The sequence below is a fragment of the Amphiprion ocellaris genome, chromosome 11 (assembly GCF_022539595.1).
Source record: "Amphiprion ocellaris isolate individual 3 ecotype Okinawa chromosome 11, ASM2253959v1, whole genome shotgun sequence".
NCBI classification, from domain to species: domain Eukaryota; kingdom Metazoa; phylum Chordata; class Actinopteri; family Pomacentridae; genus Amphiprion; species Amphiprion ocellaris.
In genome coordinates, this window is record NC_072776.1 from 31,639,946 (window position 1) to 31,665,068 (window position 25,123).

The window sequence follows — 25,123 nt, forward strand, 5'->3', positions numbered from 1 at the left end:
ACCATTATTATAAAGCACATTTAAATCGACAGAAAATGAGCCAAAGCGCTTTCCAGTAAACTATAAAAGTCCAATTGCCTTTCTAATTCTGAATCCGAATTAAAATATTATGACCAATACCAGCTCTATAGAAACTATAAAACACATTTAAATATTAAGGTAAAGACTGATATACTTATGTCTTTACTTAACTAATTTAAATATTACATTAAAAAAAACTTCATTACTTGACTATTTTAAATATTAAAATAAGGATCCTTATTTCAATATTTACAACACTTTACAACATATAAAGTAGTATTTTGGGTGCAATAAACCTTCAAACCTATAAATCATTTATCATCAACATTTTTATAAAGTAGTATTGTAGGGGGAGTAAACCTTTAAACTTGCAGTTAATTTATTATAAAGTAGTATTTTGGGTGGAGTAAACCTTTAAACCTGTAGAAAATTTGTTATAAAGTTAGATTTGGGGTGGAGGAAACCTTTAAATCCATAAATTGTGCTCTTTTGCAATTGTTTGACAGGGGGCACCATCACAACATAGTTAATGATAAAGTCCTGAAACTGCAGCTTCCTCTGCTGCAGACATAAAATAGTAATATTGGTAATAAGACTGCACATCTGGACCTACTGGTGTTGGTAGGTGCTGACTGGGAGCTGAACTGGGAACCATTATGGCTCTGAAGGAAGTCATTGAGGCAGAAAGCAGGTCATGGAGCCTGGAACCGAGTATCTGCAAGTACAGACAGACAGACAGACAGACAGACATACAGACGTGTTGTTCATGTAGTTCACATCAGTGGAATTTTGTCAGATAATATTGTTCTTTATCTTCAATGATGAGGTCAGACCTGACTGAAGGAGTTCCAGCAGGGGTTTTTGGAGAGAGTTCCAGGTGGTTTACGGGTGAAACCCTCAGAGACTCTGTCCAGGCTGGAGGTGTCGGAGAGCAGAGGAGTCGGTGGAGCTGCCCTCAGTACCGGACTCCGGTGGGGGCGTCGAATGTAGCAGACTGTTAGCTCCTCCTTTGAAGTTTGTTAACATGTGAAACTTACTTGTTCACAAAAACTAGCAGTATGCGTCTGCTGTACTTCCAGAATCACACATTTTCTCAAATGCTTTGTTTTGAAACACCGCCACATACTGCAAAGGAAGAGCACTACAGCGCACAACTTTCGGTTTTACAGGATTCCACTCAAGATGTTACTTATGATGTCAAAGGTTTATTCAAGAATGATTCCACACACACTATTACCTGATGTCTAAGTACTTTTAAAGGTTTAATCCATCCAAGCAGTACTTTCTAACAAGCTATAGATTTAAAGGTTTATTCAAGACAAAATTATACTTTGTGTCCAAGTACTTAGAATTTAAAAGGTTTATTTTACCCAAAATACTACTTTACTAGAAATAAAATAGGATTGTAAAGATGTATTCTGACCAAGATAGTACTTTCTTATAAATGAAATAGGGTTTTAAAGGTGTATTGCAACCGAAATACTATTTTCTTCCAAATGAAATAGGGTTTTAAAGATGTATTCTGACCAAAATACTACTTTCTTACAAATGAAATAGAGTTTTAAAGGTGTATTCCAACCAAAATACTACTTTCTGTAATTTTCTTGGTTGCCAGGAGTTGCGTTATAAATTTACAACAAATGAAATATTAGTTTAAGGGTTTACTCCACCGAAAATATTACTTTATAACAAATTAATGATGGTTTTTAAGGTTCAGTCTACCCAAAATACTACTTTCTGACAAATAAGTATGGTTTTAAAAGTTTATTCCAAACAAAACACTACTTTCTAACAAACGAATAATGGTTTTAAAGGTTTAGCTCTACAACGTCTTGCCCTCTTACTGGAAATACGTGATATTATGAGTGATAAATCTTTAAATCCATGTAGTTAAACACTAAAGATGCAGGGTGCAGGGGATTTGGAGTGTTTAAAAGCACCTGACAGAGCTGCTGTGTAATTAGTTAAGTCATTTAATTTGCTTTTTTAAATGAGGGATGTCTAATAGATAAATGATTACAGTAAGTTACGTATGAGGTGCACATTTAACCAATTTATTGAGAAAATGGTCTAAATAAAATTGCTAATGAATATGTCTTCCTGTGCACATATTATATATGAGAATAACACAAGTTTGTTCGTCCAGATAAACAGCTGGTGGTGCTTCTTTTTCCAGTCAAACCTCAAACAATGAAATGGATAATGGAAGTAAAACATTTCTGTTTGTTTCATGTTTCTTGAACATGAGGAAGGTTGCAGTTTCCTCATCGCCCCACGCAGATCTGATGTTTCTGTCTGCCTTTTGTCTCATAAACAAACTGAAATTGTGCACAAAAACACATCTTTTTGTTGTTACAGAGCACAGACTGGCATTTTTGGAGTTTTTCACATCGACATTGTCATTTATCGTAACCGGAGAAGCAACAATGGCTGCATTTTACTGAGAGAAAACCTGTAGACACCATCATTATTTGTATTAATTCAATTTCCTGCTGTGAAAAGTTAAAAAAAAACAACTAAAAGGCCTGTTACAGAGGAGGAACAGAATCTGTGTGAGTTGGGACACAGCTGTTGCTCACTGCACTTCCTCTTACCAACACCTCCAACAGTCCATTTTGAAAAAAGGGCAAACAAACTAATACAATCATCATAATACTGTTTAATGTTGATTTTCCATCACTTTTCTAATAAAACCCCTCCTCACTCCTACTGCTGGACTGACATCATTATCATGTGCCGCCGCTGGATTTATTCTGGAGGTCTCTGACTCACTGGTGACATCCAGGAACCTTCAAATGATTCACTTCCTGCTGAATGATCAGCTTGATTTGAAATGATTCAGCAGATTTGGCTGACACATTTCATTTTTTTGTCTGACATTCAAAAACAAAACTTTTTTCCCCCTTTTTCTCTTGTTGTGGCCCAATGCTGATATTTTTCATGAGAGTTTGTGAAACTTTCTGGCTTCTCAAGCTAGAAATGTATACAGAAAAAAAACAAAAAACACTTGTAGGTTTAAAGCTGCAGCTGAAGTAACTTTAAGAGATTCTTCATTAATCCTGACTTCTCTTGTGATGTTAAAAGGAAATGTGTGAGTGGTGTATTTCTGCACAAGGTGACTAACATGACATAATTTTGTATTAATGCAACATATTTCTCAGTATGTATTCTTTTCCCTGTTGTATTTTTTACAGAAATACATGTCTGTGGTGAATTAATCAGATGTTTATTTACCTGGATGTCTGGGAGCTGGAAGATCTTTCACCGCTGGAGGGAAAGTTTTGGGCGGCAGAGGTCTCTGAAGCAGCCAGATGTGGTCAGAAGACATGAGGCTTCTGGGAATAAAAGAGCAGCAGGGTTTGGTAATACTGCCATAGCTTCCATACACTTTAAATGAAGCTTTTCCATGTATGTGCAGCCATAATAATACATTTTATTGTTATTTTTTTTGTATATTCTGAATGCAATTTACAATGTACGAATAACTCAGTCCTTAGCAACTAAGAACATAAAAGCATAAAAACAGACACAATAAACGTCTAGAATCCCACTTAGAAATGACAGCAAATAAACGTGCTGCAGAACTCGCTTGACAAAAATCTAATTTTTACCTTTTCGTCAATATCAGAACAATCCAGTGACTGATATCTGGATATTCATGAACGCATTACAAAGAGGCACTACTAATAGCTAAATCGGCATACTTTTAATCTTTCCAGCTTGCCAAAATGTAGAGAAATAAAGATAATACAGCGCCTACCTGCTGCTGATTAGCTATGCAGTTTAACAGACTCCTTAGCAACGGCCCCATAGCAACCGTCAACTCCAGTTAAAACTTCATGTTTGTGCTTTTTCAAGGTGTCAACATCCCGTTTCTGCTTCGTCTTTGTTGTGACGGACAGAAATCCAACCTATCGGCTCACTTTACCTGTTCCCAAACTGCACTCCTGCTCCCTGATTGGCTCCGAAGAAACTCAGAGGCGAAACAATCAGCTGGTTAGCTGCTAACTAGTCAAGCTAGAATCCGAGAAACGTTGAAGCTAATAGTTTAGCAAGAAAATGTGGAGCCACACGAAAGGAAGACTCGCTACAGAAACTTTACAGAGTTTGTACATTTTTCAGTGCAGTAAAAAGACAAAAAAGAAGTTAACGCAGTTTATCAAAGTAAAATAAACCTGCTTCCTGATTGGGTCCGAGCGAATCAATTACCTCGTTAGCATCCTAGCTAGCAACCGCAAAAATCTGAGAAACATTCAAGTTAATAGTTTAGCAAGAAAATGTGGAGCTACGCGAAAGTAAGAGTCGCTATAGAAACATTATATTGCATATAGAAACGTTTTCCAGCGCAGTAAAAAGACCCAAAAACTTTGGAATTTACACAGTTTTTCAAGGTAAGATTAATTGTTGACAGATTGGTCTCATTAAAATGTAGCTAGCTAGCTAATGTTGCACACAGGTCTGTACAGTAGTTTCAAACGCCACAGAGGGAAATTTAAATCCATGTTCTGCAATATTTATTGATAAATACATATAGCGATTTATTTGTTACTTTCTGTTTTTGAAGGCTAGAGCTTCCCCACTTCACCTATAATGCCTTACAGCATTTGCATCATAATGCTACCAGGTTCATTTTGTTTTCAAAAATATGTCTGTATACTTTCATTTTTGGTTGGAGGTGTTTTTCATGCTTTTGGCTTTGACACTTAAGTTATAATGCAGAGAAACTAACATATAGAGGCATTGACAGGATCTTAAAACACTGGAGGCTTAGTCCAGTCCAGAAATCTTTATATTTTAACATGATAATTGCACCATTTTCAAGTTATTTCAGAGTAAAATTAATATAAAATGAGAAAAACTGTGCTCTTGAAAAAATAATATTGATATCAATGTTTGTTAATGCTATATTTCATTTCATTATTTCATTATCATGTGTGATATTACCTATAACTTCAGTATAATTGCCAGCGTAACCTTATAATGTTTTATTCTAGGGTTATTTTAGCTTAATTACCTTATTTCAGCAATATATCCTACTTATCTATATCTCATTGTGTTTCTACTCTTAGGCACTGCATTTCATATCATTTGTTCCTTGTTTTCTTTTTTAAACAAGCTCCTCATATCCACAGCCTTTAGTGAATTAGCTAATGCCAACAATGACAAGCCCTGTACCTGAATGTGCAAATGTAAGTAGAAAAGTAGGTCCTGCTGCTGAAATGAAGAACAGAGGACTCAAAACGTATCGAAATCAAATCCAGTTTATTTATATAACACACGTACAATCAACCAGAGTTGACCAAAGTGCTGCACAAGTTATCAGACAGGCAGCCACAAAATTAGGTGCTACCAGCAAGATGGGATAAACCAGAGTTAGAACAGGATCGCAGCATGTACGATCAATTTTGAAAGTGGAATAGATATGAAATACCAACATTTAAGACCATTAAAAGCAAACAGAAGACGTGTAGGTCTTGAGATTTTGCTTAAATATGTCAACGTTTAATTGAGAGAAGAAGAAGAACGTTCCTCAATCTCTATATCTCCAACTTTAATTAGCATGTTGATAAACCAGAGGGCTGTACTATGAAGCCAGATTAGTGTGTTAGCAGGTATGTTGGGCCTAATGTTAGAGATTTCAGTATCACAAAGGTGGTTCTCTTTTAACCTGCTAGATCACCATGCTAACTGATGCTGCAGAGCTAACCTGTTTGGATTTTGGGATTCAAATCGGTTCATCTGTACGTCACTAAAACCACTGAATGAAGCCGCGTAGTTACAGTATCACACACTCTTTGCACTGTGTTGCCATGGAAACCTATGTGGATTCAGTAGGGGATGCGAAAAACACATGCATTTGTTTTTATGTTTGGTCTGGGATTTGCAGCCAGGTCTGTTTTGGACTGCGGGTACTGCAGCTAATAGAAGAGAGTTTACAAAAAGGATTATTCTAAAAGAAAAAATAAACTGACTTCTACTATATCTTTCATTATGTCAGACCTAAGTGCACTTATATCATGTTTAAATGGATGAAGTTTAAAGTTTAATGTGCAGCTGTCATGTTAGAAATAAGCAGCTCCACTTAGAGCGCTCTAAGGGGTAAAATAAATATATTACTTTATGCGATTAACAGTTTCTACCAGCATTCCTCCCTTGAATCATTTGGCGTAGCAGGACTTTTTAATATTTTTTAAGATGCTTCACATCTTTCTGTAAGTAGATGGCACACGATTGGTCCATTTCTGTGCAGAAGAGGAGTCACATGATGTGTTAAGAGCTTCCCTTTTATAGGAGTCCGACAAAAGAAATCCTGAGTTAACAAAGAAAGTTGGAAAGCACCCATTGATACCCGCTATCTCTGACTGATGTTTTATGTTTTGCAGAGCCGGCTAACACAAAGAAAGCCTGGATATGTCAAACTTATTTCATAGTGCAACCCTCTCTTACTAACGGTCCTTTAATCTCTGCCCTTTGGTCATTCAGTCTACCTGCCAGCCTTTGTATCTACCTGTCTGTCACTTGTTTGTCTTTATTTTAATGTGCAATGACAATCCCTATCTTATTTACATACACATAAAACTACAGAGTAAATAAGTAAACTGTACATCCTGTAAAATTACTGACGCAGCTACTTGTTCAGGTTCCTTGTGAATGCATCTGTACTACTATAATTAATACCTCGTGGACGTGTTTTAATTGAGCCCAACGGCCTAATGTGACACCTGAACATTCCCACGGCTGTTTAGATATCTGTAAAAACCTGTCACCAAAATCCTCCGACCTGCAGCCAGCGTGCATTGCCATATAAAGACAAAACGCTTTTCATTCCTGTTTCTGAAGTGTTGCATGTCACTTCCTTCCTTGTAGATTTGAATAGATGCGTCGTCGCTCTGCTTTCGGTGCCGACTCAGTGCGTTGAGCAGCACAGCAGCCAGACGGACCGGCTGGGGAAGAGAAAGACGGACGGACGGACAAGTAACGACCCTCCAGGCCCAGACATCACCCGCCGCCTCGCCGCACCTCTCAGGTAAAGACGGCTCAGATCAGGTGTCCTCTGGTCCCCGCAGGTGCTTCCTGAAGGCATCACTGTGGGATGAGAGGCGCTTTGAGATGCGTTTTTTAAGTCTTGTTTGCGTGCCAGAGCGAGGGAAGAAAAGGATATAGTGTGCGACTGTCTTTGTAGTCCCTCGTTACTGCATTTATTATTTAACATTTTCATACTCCAAACCCTGAGCTTCCTCCACTGCAGCCGCTCCGCTCACAAAATCCTGCAAGAAGAAAACCTTCGCCTTCGTAGGGCTTTGTGCACGTTAGAACCAAATCGTTTCACGCCCATCATGTGTAAATGAAAGATTAGAGCGGTTAGAAGTTGGACTGAGGCCTGCAGGGGAGAGGAGGAAGAAGAAGTTAAACCACTGCAGCGAGCTAAAAAGGAAGTTTGCGGTTAGCTTCACTTCAACTGCAAAAAAATCCCTCCGAGGCAGCGAGGGTGGGCAGAGGCTTCGACATCGGCTCAGGACGGTCCGGGTTCGATTAGCCATCAATAGTTTGTGTTGGAGGAGCTGATGTAGATGTAGGTTATGAAGTTAGAGCACGTGGAAGTAATTTAGCACATGCAAATACTATCACAGAGTCATGAGTCGAATCAGAGGCTACACTTTTGATGTACTTTACTTGAGTATTTCCCTTTTCTATCACATTATACTGCATTTTAGAGGAAAATATTGTACTTTTCCTCCTGCAAATCTTCCATTTTTGACAGCTGCAGATTAAAACATGATGCACTGTTACATCTGCACAGTAAATTCTTGATTTTTGTGGCATTGCAGGGGGATGAACAGGACCTGCTTTTCTGTGCATTAAAAAACTTGAATGGGAACGACATAAATTAAAAATGAATGTTTCCTGTCCAGATAGAAAACCAACCCGGTGAATAAATGATGATGATGTGCATGAAACATGTGACTTAAATGTCACGTCCCTCATGTTAACACATGAATGTCATAGTAGCATCAGATTTTCCTCGTAGTTTTTCCATCGTCTGAGCTTTGACTTGAATTAGCTCCACCTGCTGCTAATCTGTAAATAGAAATGCACATTTTTTTTGCAAATTGTGTTTAATGTTTTGATTCCTAGTGAAGCCTGCATTGCTCAATCAGCCCGACAGCCCCTGTAGGGGTCTTTAAATAGCTTCTATTATGTTGTTAGTGGTCTAAAGATTGTCAGTTCTTAATTGGAAGCAGAGAAAAGCAGCAAATGTTCACTTTTTTAGAAGCAGAAATGAATAAAACTGGCATTTTTGATTTGGTGAATTTCTTAATCAGTTAATTAATTGCTTGTTTCACCTCCAGGTGGATTTACTGGAAGTCAGTATTACCATCTGAAGTAAAAATATCAAAGCATAATAATAAAATACTTCATTACCTACTTATGTAAAAACCTTGAGACAAGTTTACATTTACTACAAAAGTAGAAGTAGTTGTTTTGCAGACATCTGATGAATTATTTTAGTTCCTTTTTGTGGTTTGATAGTTTAGTCCAAGAGTATTTTTTTAACATAAGCTCAAGAATTCCCCTCCAGACCTGTTCACAGATATGTATATAAAAAATTCAAATAAATAAATAGTTGTAATGTCTTTAAATCAGATGCTCAACGAGTTCAGAAAACCTTTTCACTTTTAGCTGGGGCTGAAACTTTAGTGGGTGATTAGTTTCCATTCAGATTATTGTAATTACAGATGTAGTTGCCTTTTTCTGGTCAGTTTATACCTCTGTTAGTTTTATATTAGTGGTTTTGGTGCCTTTGAACGCCACCTTTTTGCTGCAAATCTGACAGATTTCCAACTCCAAGTTATTTCGCTCCCGTTTTTCATTTGGCTTAAAACCTGAATGTGCCAAATGCATGACACTGATGTTGATAGATGCTCATTGAAATGCAAAAATAGGTTGAAGATTATAAGTTAAATGCTGCAAGATAAACAGCTGGAGCCATTAAACCACAGCAGAATAGTGAAAAATGGTGGAAATGATGTGAAAACAGCGACATATGTCGATTTCATTCAGCTGTTTTTATACAGAAGAATGGAAATGGTTCTAATGATTATTGTAAAGAGATCGTAGCCACTTTAAATATTTGAAATCGATTGTGCAATAATTATGACTGACCAAGTTTCAGCAGCTGTCTGAGGAGTTTAGAGGGGAAATGAAACATGATGAGGAGACACAACTGGACCCTGCTTTTATGTGATGAAAGGTTGCAAAGACACTTTTTTTAAATGAAAATTTTAATCTTACTAGAAAGTAAAGCTGTAGAAGAAATGTAGTGGTCCAAAAAGTTCAATATTTCCACATGACTTGTAGCAGAGTAGATGTATAAAGTAAAATTATTGAGTAAATCCATGGATTCCTTTAGTTTTTACATTTTGATGTGCGGAATACAGAGTCCTGCAGGTCTTGCAAGGTTCAAGGTATCAAAAATAAATATAAAATAAGTTTTTTGTAGAATTTTAGTAAAAGCTGGTTTAAAATTCAGCACTACTGATGTTTCAGACCTCTGATCTCATGTAAAATATGTGGGATTTGACCTAATTAGTTCTTTTTATTTGTTATTTCTTCCTTTAATCCATCAATTTTTCTGCCGTTTATCCAGATCCAGGGCATGTTTAAATGCACTGCAGTTCATAAATTGGGACAAGATTTACTGACATCTGTGGCACAAATGTCAGTATATTCCTGCACTTGTTAAATAATTATGCGGTTTATCATTTCTGCTGGTTTTACTGATATATTTGAATACTTTGCCATTGATGCTGTGGAATTTAAATGCCTTAAAGTCTCAAATTTAACTTTGTGGATCTTGAAACCCGATAAAATTGTATGAAACCCTTTGCAAAAACTGTAGACCCAACAAGAAAACCTCTGCACATAGACACTAAAACTAAAAATGTACCAAGAAAATTTGCTGAGGCTTGTGGCTGTGGACAAAAAAAGTGAAGCAGAGGAGCAGCAGCAGTTTATCAGAAAGCACCTTAAATGTTACACTGAGTCATTTAACTACAATTAGCTCATAGAGCTGGTGAGAAATGAATGTTCAAAGTGTTCAGGCCTCCAGTTTGGCTGATCTGAGTTTCATTTCTCATTCTGAGCTGCTAAAGGAACAACTTCTCTCTTTCACTGACTTCAGACTAAGATGAATTTACTGGTTTCTATGAGAACAAATGATGTTGAATACACAATTTTGCAGCTAAAAAGGACCTTTTTGACTTTTCCAGTGAACAGTTTTTATTAATTTTACTCCTAAACCAAAAGGAACTTCTAGAGCAGCACCTCCATCCTCTCAGCTGCTCAACATGTTGAAAGAATTCACACGTTACTGCTTCTCTGTGGAAACGTCTGCAGAAACTAAAGTGGAGCAAAAGAAACAGAATGCAAAAGTTTGAATTGAGTAACAGATGGAAGCTTTTACAGTTGAGGTCGTTGAGGTTTGTAAAGTTTGTAGAGCATTTGAGGTTCCTCAGTACAGACAAGCGTTTTGCGAGTTTGTCAGTTCTTTAAACCTTCACACACAGTCGTTTGGTTTTTCGTGAAGTTTTCTGATGCCATTTGGAGTAGAAATCAGTCGAAACTCTGCATGTCACTTCAGTTTAATTCAGTTTACAGCCGAGTCAGTCAGCTGGTTTAACACTCGCTCTTTGACAGGAGAAAAATTGTCTGTTTTTTGACTTCATTCTGTGTCAAAAACCCTCCATAATTAAATTCACTTACTCCAGTAAAGGTTGGATTATTTTGGTCTAAGTCATTTGATTTGTTGTAAATTTGTGCACCACTGAGGAACTACATCAACCGTGCAGTCTTCAGCTAAAATATGTTTCAAAATCCAAATAGTTTCAGGTTATATTTGACTTATTTGATGTAAATTGTGTTTTATCTTTTTGTGTAACTAACACACAAAAACATCTGGCCAAGACTGAGCTATTTCATCAAACTAGTAATGTAAAGATGTGAGATCTGAGCCAGTTTTGTACTGTGAAACAAAGACCTCCTATATATGACTGTCTCTCCTAGAAATGTTGTTTATATACTAATAACTACAACTAGAAATGATTGATTAATTACTAATATTATCTCCCTGGACTGTGTTTAGTCAGACCATTTATCCAATAAAGATAATATCTTAGATGAATGGGGTGTGTACAAAAAGTTGGACTTCTACATCAGATAATAATTATAATATAGAAATATATAACATGTCAATCTTTTTTCTCATTCGTATACAAATACACACTCTGATTTGCAGCAAAATACTCACATGTTAGATCCTATCTGTAGCTAAGGAGTGCAGTGCAACAACAGAATTGGACTGAGTTAACAGGAGTAAGAAATGTGCCTCAAAATGTTCATTTTGTTGGCTTTTTTTGGTTTCACAATGCCAATAAATTAATAAATATTATCTTTTATGCTGCACGTTCAAACTCGGCTAAACATATGAAATAAGTAATACACGCACTACCGTTCAAAAGTTTGGGGTCATCCAGACAATTTCATGTTTTAATCATCAATTAACACAATGTAGCATTAGAACACAGGAGTGATGGTTGCTGGAAATGTTCCTCTGTATCCCTATGAAGATATTCCATTAAAAATCAGCTGTTTCCAGCTAAAATAGTCATTTACCACATCAACAATGTCTACACTGGATTTATCATTCATTTAATGTTTTAATGTTATCTTCAATGAAAAAAAATGCTTTTGTTTCCAAAATAAGGACATTTCTGAGTGACTCCAAACTTTTGAATAGTAGCGTATAAAAATCAACGCATTAAAACCCAGTTTAATCTGCAGCGATGGTCCTCGGGATCTACAAGATCGTACGAGAAGATGTTCGACCTCTGAGGTTTTCAGGTGATGCTCAAACCTGAACCAGTCAAAAGAACCAAAACCCAACGATGCGGTCAAAGCTGCTCGGTTTCTCGGAAAGATTTGTGCTGATAAAAGTTCCATCAAAGGCATGCTGTGGTTTAAAAGTGTTTGGAAACACTTGAGTTCAGTAGAGGAAGGATTAGAGTTTGATGAGCTGTAGTTTAGCCGATTCTTTTCTGTTTAAATGGACCTGATTTCACCGCAACAACCTAATTTAAGCAAGAGCAGTCAGAATATTAGCAACACCATCCTGTATAGGGCAGTACCATGTCATACCTCATCACCGCTGAATAGGAGAAGGGTTTATTGCAAGGTTAGGTTTTTTTCTTATCTTCCGTCACCTTCAGGTTGCTTCTCCTCCGGCAGTGCAGGAAGTCGAATCACACGTTTTAAAGCTAGAAGCCCCTTTGTGGTTTCAAGCATCCTCTTCATGCTTAGGTCTTCACGTCCTCCTCCCTGGCGTCATGCTGGTACAGATTCAGCTACCAAAAAAGGATCTGCAAACCGTACGAACGCACTCGGCGTGAATCATTAGAGACTGAAATAAATTGTCCCTCGTGCCATGTGATCACCTACTTCTCAGAATTGCTCGACACTTCCTCATCTGCAGCTATTGCCTTTCTTAAAAGGAAAAAAAATGCTGAAAATTTGTTTCAGAAATAGAAATATGTGCAGCATATGATAAAAATATAATAAAAAAAACACAACTTAGAGCATCATATCATTTACTAACCTCTGCAGTCTGAAAAGTTTTTATTTTGATTTCACTGTGAACACAGATAATAGAAATAAACAGAGTACCAATACGCATCTGCAGTATTTACAAAATGACAATGCAAATAGATCACCAACAAACATAAATAAATGAATAGGAAACTTGCACTCCTGTACAATTCTGCACCAATTTGTTGCAGTTGTTTGTAGGAGTAAAAATCCTGAACTAGTTGAATGCACTTTTACAGGAACAATTCCATGTTGGAAAGCAGCATTGTGGGGGTTTAGCTAGTAAAGGAGCACCGATATGGTAAATGGTACCATGGTATATAGCGCTTTACTATACCTGAAACGATACCCAAAGCGCTTTACATTATACATCACATTCACACACACATTGACACACTGATGGCGGAAGCTGCCATGCAAGGTGCTAACCACGACCCATCAGGAGCAGTTAGGGGTTCGGTGTCTTGCTCAGGGACACCTCGACATGAGCTCTCCAGGCCAGGATCGAACTGGTAACCCTCCGGTTACAAGACGGTCACTCTACCCACTGTGCCATGCCGCCCCACTGAAGACTTCTGTAAGGTGTACTGGCCTCCAGTCAGCAACCAAGTCTTTCATTGAGCTTGGATAAACTGCGACAATGTTCTAAAATTCTAGTTGAATACCTAATGGCTGTTTTCGTTGATGTATTCCCATTCCAGGTGACAGTAGATGTAAACAAGGAATCGGGTATAGGTTTGTACAGATGCCAGTTAAAACTTACTGTGATCTTTCCCAAACCCCATCTTGGGATCATTTCCAACAAAAACTCAATAAAGTGGCTTCCAGCTGCAGGTGTCTGAATATGAGATTGGAAAAATGCTTTGGAAAATGCCAATAATCGACGAATTTGTGACATTAAGCGCTGCTACCTCCACTCCAAAAGTTCCTAAGCCTTTCGAAAGACCTTGAGCAGAGACTTTTTGGCCCAATCTCAATTCCCACCCTTGGCCCTGCCACTTTGCCTAAGCCCTTGTATGCGCATTGTTGCATAGTAGGTAAGGTGTTGAGTTTCTTTTGGTAAGTAATCACCTAGGCCTCCAAATGACCCTCCAATACCCCATAATGCCCAAAAATAACGTGACACCCTACGGATGGGTAGTGCCAAGGGGCCGAATGGGGATTGGACCTTGCTTTGGACGAACAATGTGACTACAATTTGACTTAGACGCTGGTTCCTCCAGTTACAACGCAGGCAGATTTCCCTCTGGGCATTAATAAAGTCTGTCTAAGTCTTAGATCAAGAGAAAAGTTGTGTCAGTTTTTTGTTTTTTGAGGTTGACATCATGCAGAGATGCCTATAGAGCCCCAGTAAACCATTAGCACAGTATGTTCCCTTTAAGTAAAGAGTACTTCTGCCTCCACTGTGCAGTCAGTAGGCGCAGGTTACCTCAGATCTTATCACTCACAGCAATCAAAACAAAGAAACACTTCTCTGTCAGACAGGAACTGCAACAGAACCAGGAAGTTGTTCGCTGGCAGAACTGACAACTGTTGGCAGTTCACGTTACATTACAATGATGCCATCTCTGAAAGTTCCTCCTTTCTCTGAGTCGGCTCAGGCTTTGACTTTTTCAATCATGGTTTTTGTGTCTTTTATTCTGTGTCAGTTTCAGGTTCTACTACTGATTCAGGTTCCCAACATGGCTGCCACACCGATCTCCCAGGAGGAGCTGGAGGAACTTAGAGAAGCTTTCGCCAAGATTGGTAAGAGAAGCAGCAGTGGTATCATTTCCTCCTGTGTTGTTGATGCAGAACAGACCAGCAAGGGACTAATCATTCTGATGTTACCCTATTGGTGCAACAAATTATGTTCATATGGACAGAGAGCTGTGTAAAGACCTTGAGGCTGCTGCTGAAATTAAATAGTTTTTCTAGATAACTATCAACTGGAGTTTCTGATTCACATTCAAACATTATTATTCAAACAAGGCTTTTTACCTGTGGAAAAAGAGGGAGTCGCCACACCTCAGAGACAATTCTAGAAAGTGCTTAACCTTCCACTTGGTTTTGAATCATGACCAGTGTCTAATGAAAACATTTTATTCTTGTAATAAAATTCTTTTCATGCTAGATCAAGATATTCTTCATGTTATTATGACACGTAATTCTTCGATGACCATATTCGCCTATTTAGTTGTAATGCCATATTACTGCTTTTTATTAGAGCTGCATTGGTTTATCCATTGGTTAATCAACAGTTAATCAATCAGCAACCTTCTGTAGTCATTTTCTGAAATGCAAAAACGACCAATTAGACCAATAAGACAGCATCTAAACCAAATCTCTTTGGGTTTCTGACTGTTGGTCTAACAAGACGTGGTGAGAAAACATAATCTTCACTGTTAGCTGATGTCTTATTGGCCAACGAGTTATCAATAATGGATGAGTCACTCTAAAATGACTGTTATAATTTTAGTTTTTATATCACAAAACTTTGTCTCAACGTAAATTATGAAAATGAGACATGTTTTTGCTATAACAAATATTTAGTTATGTGAAAAGATGACAAACTGAGGACTGTTTGTATGTCAATAACACACGGCTATTTCTTTCCATCTTTGTACACTGCCAGTCAAAAGTTTGGACACACCTTTTCATTCAATGCTTTTTATTTATTTGTATTATTTTCTACATTGTAGATTAATACTGAAAGTGAACACTTTTTTGTTTACAACATAATTCCATATGTATTCTTTTATAGTGTTGATGTCTTCAGTATTAAGCTACAATGTATAAAATAATTAAGTATAAACCACTGAATGAGAAGGTGTGTTTGTTTGACTGGTGGTATATGTTTAGGGATTATGAACACTAATTATTTTCCCCTTGTTTTGCAAGTTTCATACACTTAAAGACTAAAAATAATTGTGAGTTTCAAGCAAACAAGTCAAATTCTTGCAAGCACAGTACATTCCTGTTAGAAAATGATCATGTCCAGTATGAAAAAGTGTTGCAGTGATGTTGTCCGATTCCCCTCTGTGACCTCTGACCCCTCCGTCTTTTCCCAGATGTGGACAACAACGGATTTATCAGCAAAGATGAGCTCAATGAGCTCTTCAGAGCTGCCAACCTGCCGCTGCCGGGCTACAGAATCCGAGAGATCGTCCAGGAGCTGACCAAGACCAGCGACAACCTCACCTTCGACGAGTTTGCTAATGTGAGTTAACAAGTCAAAGGTCACTCAGAGCGTACAGCGTTTTTCACTCACTTTCAATGTAAAGCGAAGACTGAAGAGTTGATCATGTTGCTGTTAGAACTTGTACAGATTATGCTGTTTATTTTTTGCACCCGCCATCAGATCGTCCACGGGCTGAAGAGCACCGAGGTGGCAAAGACCTTCAGGAAAGCCATCAATAAGAAGGAGGGAATCTGTAACGTGGCAGGAACCTCAGAGCAGTCTGGAACCCAGCACTCCTACTCAGGTTTTTACACACAAGAACTGAACTAAAAACAACAAATAAACTTTATATGTGTGCATGTTTACAGCTAAATCAGAAACAAGTAACAAAACATTGCAGCAGAATCAAAATTAGAATGATGTATTATTCTATTTGACCTTATCAGAATCATATTAGAGCATTTCAAACCTACAGTGGGGTCTATCCAGATAAATGTATATTCTTTTTTATTAACAAACTAAGCATTTAGGGAACTAAAAACACATTCTCATTTTATGTCAAATGATATTAAAAATCTGCCAGCGTAAATGAGGCCACAGGATACGAAATTCAAGAAGTCGAAGTCTCTAAATACGCACATGTGTAATGTTGTACGAGGTGTGATAAGACAGTTCACAGACTGTGCCTGTAAAAATCATGAACTGTATGGATTTAAATTTTGCAGCTATTCGCTATTTCAGCCGTACACTGCTCCCAGTGCTCCTGCAATGCTTGTAACGCAACATGGAAATCCAATTATGTGAACATGTTTGAGCCTGGATCTCCTGAACTGCATCAAAATGGTGACACTACAACTTAAATGTAATTTTTGGAGAGAGGAAGAAGAGACAGAGAGCTGAATCTGGTCAGTAGAGCATAGCTGTACGTCACAGTTCAGGTTGTTGCACTAAATCTTCTCCCTCAGATGTCTTGTGATGTTACAGACCCACTTTTAGGGATTAATTTTCATTTTACAACCACATGATTGTTGTTGAAAACAGCCAGAATCCTGGTGCCTTATCCTGTTTTTGTAAACTGCAGCTGTTTCACTGTGAACACAGCTGCAGACCCACCTTAAACCACGATCATCCACATGAACACAGAATGGTTTTTCTGAATTTTTAAGAAATCGCCAATGTGCGCCTACCTGTGGTCACAAAACATCCGTAATACAGATTTCCTAACTGTGACAGCTACTGATCACGTTGTATGTTTTTGAGCAAGAACAGTCTCAGGACTGTTTTTTTTCCTGAACGAATCCATTAAATGATTGAGATAACAAATCATGCCGCTACATCAATTCTTACACTTAGAGTTATTAATCCCCGGAGAGAAATTAAGTTGTTACAGCAGCATGCATATTCAATAAAGAGGTAAACGTTATGAGAACACAGAATGTTAAGGTATAAAGTAAAGGTAAATTAAAATTAAATTAAGGAAAATAAGATAAAACCATGACATAAAAAAATCTACAGAATATTCAAGTGACAGAATGTGCAAATTAGTATTTGTAGATATAAAATAGACATTTTAGAGACTAGAAAATGGAAAACATATTCAGTTTATGGAAAAGTTAGCATGAATTTTCAGTCTGACAGATCAGTTTGTAATGAAATTTGATGAAAAAAGTACAAACAACATGAATTAATGTGAGACGAGCATATATGACACTTGAGCAATGAATGAATGGTGCTAAATGATATTAAATGTATTTCAGCCCAGATAAATAGGGTGTTTCCACTTGCATAAAGATAATTAATTTTTATATTATAAGAGAATCCTGTGTATAATATTCACAGACTGAAAATGTTTTGTTTAACTCCAGCTGAGGAGAAAAATGAACTCCTAATTAAATGAATGTCTAATTATTTAGATAGTTATTGTATAGAAGAAGACGGTGTAATGTGATATGAATCTGAAGAATGTGGGTGGAAACAACACATTTTTAACGATAGTTAGTTGATTTAATGTCAAGTTATTTACACCTGTATGAGTTTTGTTTTTTAGACGCTAGAAGCAGGAAGAAGTGAAACAGTCGACGGTCCTCCAGCTGCTCTCTGTGACCTGATGCTGCATCTGTTTTGTTGTTTTATCTGCAGAGGAGGAGAAGGTGGCCTTTGTGAACTGGATCAATAAAGCTCTGGAGAAGGACGGCGACTGTAAACACGTTCTGCCGATGGATCCCGACAGCAACGACCTGTTCACCGCCATGGGAGACGGAATCATCCTCTGGTACTTCCTGTTTTAACTTGTGGAGAGAGCTGTGGAGATAATTCTCTGACAACCTGGTGGACGTCAGAGGATCAGTAGGATTCATCCTCTGGGGGAACAAGATGTTTATCTTGTAAATATAAAGATTATAGAGAGCCGATAACATGGATCTGCTGCTGAAATGAGAATTAAAGTTGTTTTCAGGTTGTGTTTTATTCTGTAAATGCATTTTAAGTGATGATCCTGGATTTGTTTTTCCTGTTCTTGTCAGTAAAATGATCAACCTGTCTGTCCCCGACACCATCGACGAGAGAACCATCAACAAGAAGAAGCTCACACCTTTCACCATCCAGGTGAGTCTGAGCTGCTACTAGTAGTCCAATAATTAACTGTTGAATTAATCCACTACTTTGATAATTGGTTTGAGGATATTTTTAAAGAATAGAAGGTCTAAAATGTCATTATCTGATAGATATTGTGGTGTTTTATAGTGGAGCTGCAACAATTAATCAGCTGTGAACTAATAAATTATCTGCCAGATATTTTGATAAACTTTTTTCATTTAATTTATTTATTTCGAATATGTAATTTAAAAACATTCAATGAATGAGTTACAAAAACAACTAAATAGTCCATTATGCTTCTCATATAAGGAGAATGAGAGGAAAACAAAACTTCAATGTGTTCGAAAGGGAGTGGGAAGAAGTTAAGACTTATTTAATCCCACCCTTACCATCTAAATTCCATGATTCCAGCTTCTGAAATGTGAATATTTGCTAGTTGCTTCCTCCTCTATGAAACTAAACTGAATATCTTTGGGGCTGTAGACAAAACATCATCGTTCAGGATGTCTTCTTGGACATTGTTCTCCATTTACAGACATTTTTTGAAAATAGTCGACAGACTAATCAACAATGGAAATTAGGGATTTCAAACGTACAGCAAAGTAAAGTAGTGTACATATTGTAAAGTAGTAAAACTGCAAATTTTAAATAATTTCTAGACATTGACAAGTTGTTCTGATCATAAAATAAAATACTGTATTGTTCAGTTCCTGATACCTGCGGATGAATGTTTTATGCCTTTGTAGATAAACTGATCTGTAGCTTTTAATGTGTAAATGATAAACTGAGGTATAATACTGTTGAAATTGAACTTATTTTTCTTAAGAAATTTCAGGTTGTTCATGATGTTTTGTAAAAAGATAGTTCATTAAATGGGAACATTTCAGAATGCACTAAAACAAACTGAAACATTTGGAGTTGTTATTTATAGGTTGTTTTGCTGTGATTTTACTGGTCACTTGAGATCTAATTGGGCTGAATGTGGAACCTGGACTACAATGAGTTTGACATTCCTGCTGTAAATAATCATGGGTTGCAGAATCAGATTCCTGTTTGATTGATCATAAACAACATTTACTCCGCATATAGTCGTCAGTCTGACTCTGTTTCTTGGCGCCTCGTCCAACAGGAGAACCTGAACTTGGCTCTGAACTCTGCGTCGGCCATCGGCTGCCACGTGGTGAACATCGGAGCTGAGGACCTGAAGGAGGGCAGGCAGCACCTGGTCCTGGGTCTGCTGTGGCAGGTCATCAAGATCGGACTGTTCGCCGACATCGAGCTCAGCAGGAACGAAGGTGTGTGTTCAACTTCAGCACTTTTTCCTTCTTATTTCACACACATCAAGAGATATTCTATTGAAAATACAACAAAATCCAACACAGACATTTTTAAAAGAAAAGTTTCCGCCCAACAAGTTCAATTCCGTCTCGTTTTCCTTCACTGTTCACCAAACTTTCTTGTGCGCTGATGTCACTCCTGTGATTCTTCTTTGTGGCTTGAAAACAGACTTTAGGTTCATTACCGCCACCTACTGGGCTGGAGTGTTCATCGGTGTTACTGGTGTGCCAGAAATTAAGAAACTGAGAAAGGTGCAATTAAATGCATTTTTTAACATGTTATTTTTTCTGTAATTAATCAAAATTAACACATTAAAGTCCCAGCCCTAATTCACAGACCTCCAAATTATATTGTAGCAGACTTCTAGTCTGAGATGACCATGTGCTTTTCTTTATTTACGATTATTATTTTGTGTTTGAAACTAATTTATTACACAGTAAAAGTTTGCTGAGTGTTTGTGTCCATTAAATATCTGAAAAAACGAACATTTTTCCAACAAAAGTTGTATTAAATATCGTATTTTTTTGTTTGTTTTCATGAAGAATCATATATTAATGTTTATTGAATGATTAAATTAATGATACAAGCGTCTCATTCAGTTAAAATTATTAAAGGATAATTCTGGTTTATTTCTGCCTGCTGGATTCTCCTTTTAATGCATCTATTGTTTCTCTATGGGTCATGCTAACTTTAACACTCTCAGCCTCTGTTGTAGAGATTGAGGGAAATGCCAACATGACAGGATTTATCCTGGAAAACAGAGCAGCTTTCCAGAATCCCTGATTTTTACATGAATCATCATAAACAAAATGTTTAAGTCTGAGACTAAAGACAGAAATGAGCCGCCTCCTATGGACATTTTGCTAACTGCATTCTTCTGCCTGCCCCTCCAAGCCTCTCCCACTGTCACTTTCTAAATGTGCCTCTGATCAAGTTGCCTGGCAACAGGGTTCCTTCCGCCCACTGCAATACATTTAGCAGAGAACATGGAGGATTCTAGAACCTTCTGCTGTTACTAATCACTCTGAGAAATCATCTGTCTGTTTGTCTGTGTGTGTTCAACAACTGTACATTTAATCCATCTCAAACTGGGCGGGTTTGTCACTGGGGACCTGAGAAAGTGCAGCGTCACATTTAAAGTCAATCGGAGCGTTTCTGGCTTTATTTTGGGTCGTTGCCATTTGCTGGCAAAAGTATGGCATCATTGTATGTATGACCCCATCAGGTGACATCATACACTTGATGATGTCACTGATAAAGCAACAGAGACAATATGAGGTGATGCTCCTGTATTGTGACATCACAAATGATGATGTCATTTGTGATGTCACAATACAGAGCAGAGGCTATAAATACCTCAGATGCAGTGAAGATCAGTTAGTCCCGGAATCCGAGCAACTGGTAAGAGATTTACTTCGCACGAGTAGCTAGAGAGAAGATCTGCAGCACGCAGCAAAAATCCGTTCAGTGTTCTGTTGTTTCTAGATTGTGTACTTTATTTGTTTCTCTGTGAAATGGCACAAAGAAACTGCGGAAGAGGCCGTGGTGGGTTTGAAAACCCTCCTCACCGTGGTGGCCACTACAATAACAGGCGTGGCCCCACTGAAAAAGAAAAATGGCTGTGTGCCTACCAGGACCGCATCTTCAAGCTGGAGGACAAAATAGAGGAGATGGAGAAACACATGAGGGAGCTCCAAGAGGAAAACTCTCAACTGCTCAGTCAAGTCCACAGCGATAGCAGAAAGATAAAGAGTCAGGAGGAACATCTGCAGGCCTACAGAGAAATGGAGGCAACCAACAAACGCCTTCAGGACAGCAAGAAAGAGTTGGAAGTAACCAACAAACGCCTCCTGGAGAGTAATAGCGAAATGGCAGTAGTAAACAAACGTATCCTAATGGCCTACAAAGAAATCCAGGCAACCAACCAACGCCTTCAGGACAGTAACAAAGACATGGAGACAACAAATAAATGTCTTCAGGAGAGTAACAGAGAGTTGGAAGAAAAAAACAAATGCCTCGAACATACCAATGAAGAAATGGAGGAATCATACAGACGCCTCCTAAAGTCTTACAACGATATCGAGGAAACCAACCAACGTCTTCAGGAGAGTAGTAAAGACATGGAGACACCAAATAAATGTCTTCATGAGAATAACAGAGAGTTGGAAGAAAAAAACAAATGCTTAGAACATTCCAACGAAGAAATGGAGGAATCATACAGACGTCTCCTAAAGTCCTACAACGATATCGAGGAAACCAACCAACGTCTTCAGGAGAGTAGTAAAGACATGGAGACAAGAAATAAATGTCTTCATGAGAGTAACAGAGAGTTGGAAGAAAAAAACAAATGCCTCGAACATACCAATGAAGGAATGATGGTAGTGAACCAGCTCCTCCAAGAAAGTAACAGAGAATTGGAAGTAATCAACCAACGCCTTCAGGACAGTAACAAAGACATGGAGACAACAAATAAATGTCTTCAGGAGAATAACAGAGAGTTGGAAGAAAAAAACAAATGCTTAGAACATTCCAACGAAGAAATGGAGGAATCATACAGACGTCTCCTAAAGTCCTACAACAATATCGAGGAAACCAACCAACGCCTTCAGGAGAGTAGTAAAGAAATGGAGGCAACACACAAAAGTCTCCAAGAGACGATCAAAAAATTAGAAAAAGCAAACGAAGACCTCCAGGAGCAAAGTATTAAAACAGAAATAAGAAACCAAAACCTCCAAGAGTCTGTTAAACAAATGGAGGCAAAGCACAAACTCCTCCAGAAGAAGATTGATAAGATGGAGGCCTTCAGTATTGAACTCCAGCAGCAGAAGGAAAAAGCAGATACCAGCAAAAAGGTACTGGAGGAGGAGTATAATAATCTGCTGGAGGAAAAACAGTTTATGGAGGAAGAGAGAAAAATCCTGGAGGAGGAAAATCAGGAGCTTCAACTTCTGAGTCAAAAGACTAAAAAAAGAGGTTTCTTTCATTTGTTCCAGAGGAAGACAGAGGAGGAGAAAATGCAAAAGAAAGAAAAGAAAATGAAGAAAGTGAAAGAAAAAGAGGAGAAGAAAAAGCAGCAAGAAAAAGAAGAGAAGAAAGAGCTGCAAATGATGGAAAAGGAAGAAAAGAAGGAGGAGAAAGAAGAGAAGAGGAAGAAGAAGAAAGGCGGTCGGAGCTGGTTCCACTAACCAAGTGTAGAAAAATCACTAGCATTAGGATAATTGGATCTATAATTTGGCCCCAAATTGAAAAGAAAAGAAAAAAATAATTCAAATTCAAATAAATCAAACCAAATAAACCAAAGTAAATATATATGTGCATGTGTGTACTTCTCTGAATCCTCTACAGCTGCACCACATTCTGACTGCTGGATGTTGCTTTTGTTGTACGAACACTTTTGTTTTTGATTTGAACAGGATTAAAGGTTTCTGCAGGTTACAATAGCTTGATACTTTATTGATCCTTTGCAGGAAGTGATGTTGTTATAACAGCTACAGTCACATTATAACCACATAAAACATTTGAGCACAGAATCTATTTGCAGAGGCGCTAAATGTACTGAAAACTCTGAAGACGTGTGAAAAACAATGTGCAAAAATGTACAATAAAAAAGTCATGTAAGTACATGCAGTGTGTAAAAAATGTGAAAAACAACTACGTAATGTAAAGTTATACTGTGTACAAAATATAATGTGTAAAAATGTGAAAAAACAACTATGTAATGTAAAATTATACTGTGTACAAAATATAATGTGTAAAAATGTGAAAAAAATGAAATGTGAAAATATAGTGTACGAAAATGCAAAAATAAAAAAAGTTAATGTAAAAATATATATTATGCAAAATACTGTGTGTGCGAGTGCGTGTGAGTGTGTGTGTGTGTGTGTGTGTGTGCGTGCGTGCGCGAGTATGTGTGTGTGTGTGTGTGTGAGTGTGTGTAGCCGTTCATCTGATCTACTTCAAACTTCCTGGTCATCCTGGTCATCCAACATCCTGGTCAAATTTCATCTCTCTCAGAGTTAGCCTGTTTGAGTTTATAGCTTTTGAAAATGTCCAAAAATGAGATAAAATCTTCCAAAATATGCATCATATTTCAAAATGGCCACATTGTGCTGGTTGCCATGGCCACGCCCAGATGTTTGTGGAGCATTTTAATAACTTTTGATCACCCGTGCCTGCTGTACATCCTGGTCAAATTTCGTCTTTCTCGGGGTTACGCTGTTTGAGTTAGGGTTTAGCTTTTAAAAAACTTCCAAAAATGACAAAATTGCCCAAAATATGAATCATAATTCAAAATGGTTGACTTCCTGTTGGGTTTTGGGTATTGATGCAATAGGCTTTTTTGTGCATCCTGACGAGTTACATACATGTACTGAATTTCATAGCGGTCCGGGAGCTGAATCTTCATAATATTCCAGGGGGCGCTATTGAGCTATTTTGGCACACACTTGTGCCATTCCCCTAAAATATCAAATTTTTCGCCGGTCCTGATGTGTGCGCCAATTTTCACACGTTTTCGAGTATGTTTAGGGCGTCAAAAATGCATTTCTTCCGTCCGACGTAGAAAGTATAATAATAAACCCAAGGGTTTCAGTAGACTGTAGACTAATAATGGATTTTTTTAGAAAACCCGAAGCACAACCAGGACAAAAAGTGGTGAAAGTTGAGCCAGAAAGCTAAAACAAACCAAACAAATATAATGAAAGTTGTCTTGTAATTTTTATTCCGTTTTTGTACAGATTCAACACATAAAATGTTAATTGTTGAATTTTGTTGTTGTTGAGATGTTTTAGGTTGATTTTGTTCCCTTTAGACAGAGCCAGGCCGGCTGTTTCCAGTCTTTATGCTAAGCTAAGCTGGCTAGCTGCTAACTATAGATCCATATTTCTGGCACAGACGTGAGCAGAGTGTTTTTAGAAGCCTTTTATAGCGTTCTGATGCTTTAAAACGTGTGTGTTTGTAGCTCTGATCGCTCTGCTGCGTGACGGGGAGAGTCTGGAGGATCTGATGAAGCTTTCCCCCGAGGAGCTGCTGCTGCGTTGGGCCAACTATCACCTGGAGGAGGCCGGCTGCGGGAAAATCAACAACTTCAGCTCCGACATCAAGGTCAGACTCAAATACTTTATATTCTAATGCCGATGTTAAACTTCAGAGTGGAGTCATCTCTGTGACAGTTAAATCTAAATGCAGCACACATTTTAACCAACATTTAGAACAATCAAGAAAAGAATTAATCTAATTTTTGTCCACTAATATTCGCCAGTTCACTTTATGTTTACATCCAAACTTACAGAAATAAATACAAGAATCAATAAATTCTGCCTATTCTCAAAGTGCAACACAGAAAATACGTCCATGTCGTGTTTTGTG

At 37.8% G+C, this 25,123-nt stretch overlaps 1 protein-coding gene across 1 annotated transcript in view; it reads left to right on the forward strand.

Moving 5' to 3' along the window:
- The first annotated feature begins 6,888 nt into the window (after positions 1–6,888).
- The window catches only part of lcp1 (lymphocyte cytosolic protein 1 (L-plastin)), a 28,704-nt gene continuing 10,469 nt past the window's right edge, over positions 6,889–25,123 (forward strand). The window contains exons 1-8 of the mRNA XM_055015562.1: positions 6,889–7,048; positions 14,313–14,409; positions 15,714–15,862; positions 16,004–16,127; positions 17,963–18,095; positions 18,346–18,427; positions 19,548–19,713; positions 24,717–24,859. Coding sequence (XP_054871537.1) covers positions 14,346–14,409; positions 15,714–15,862; positions 16,004–16,127; positions 17,963–18,095; positions 18,346–18,427; positions 19,548–19,713; positions 24,717–24,859 — 861 coding nt within the window. The 5' untranslated portion in view covers positions 6,889–7,048; positions 14,313–14,345. The remainder of the gene's footprint in view (positions 7,049–14,312; positions 14,410–15,713; positions 15,863–16,003; positions 16,128–17,962; positions 18,096–18,345; positions 18,428–19,547; positions 19,714–24,716; positions 24,860–25,123) is intronic.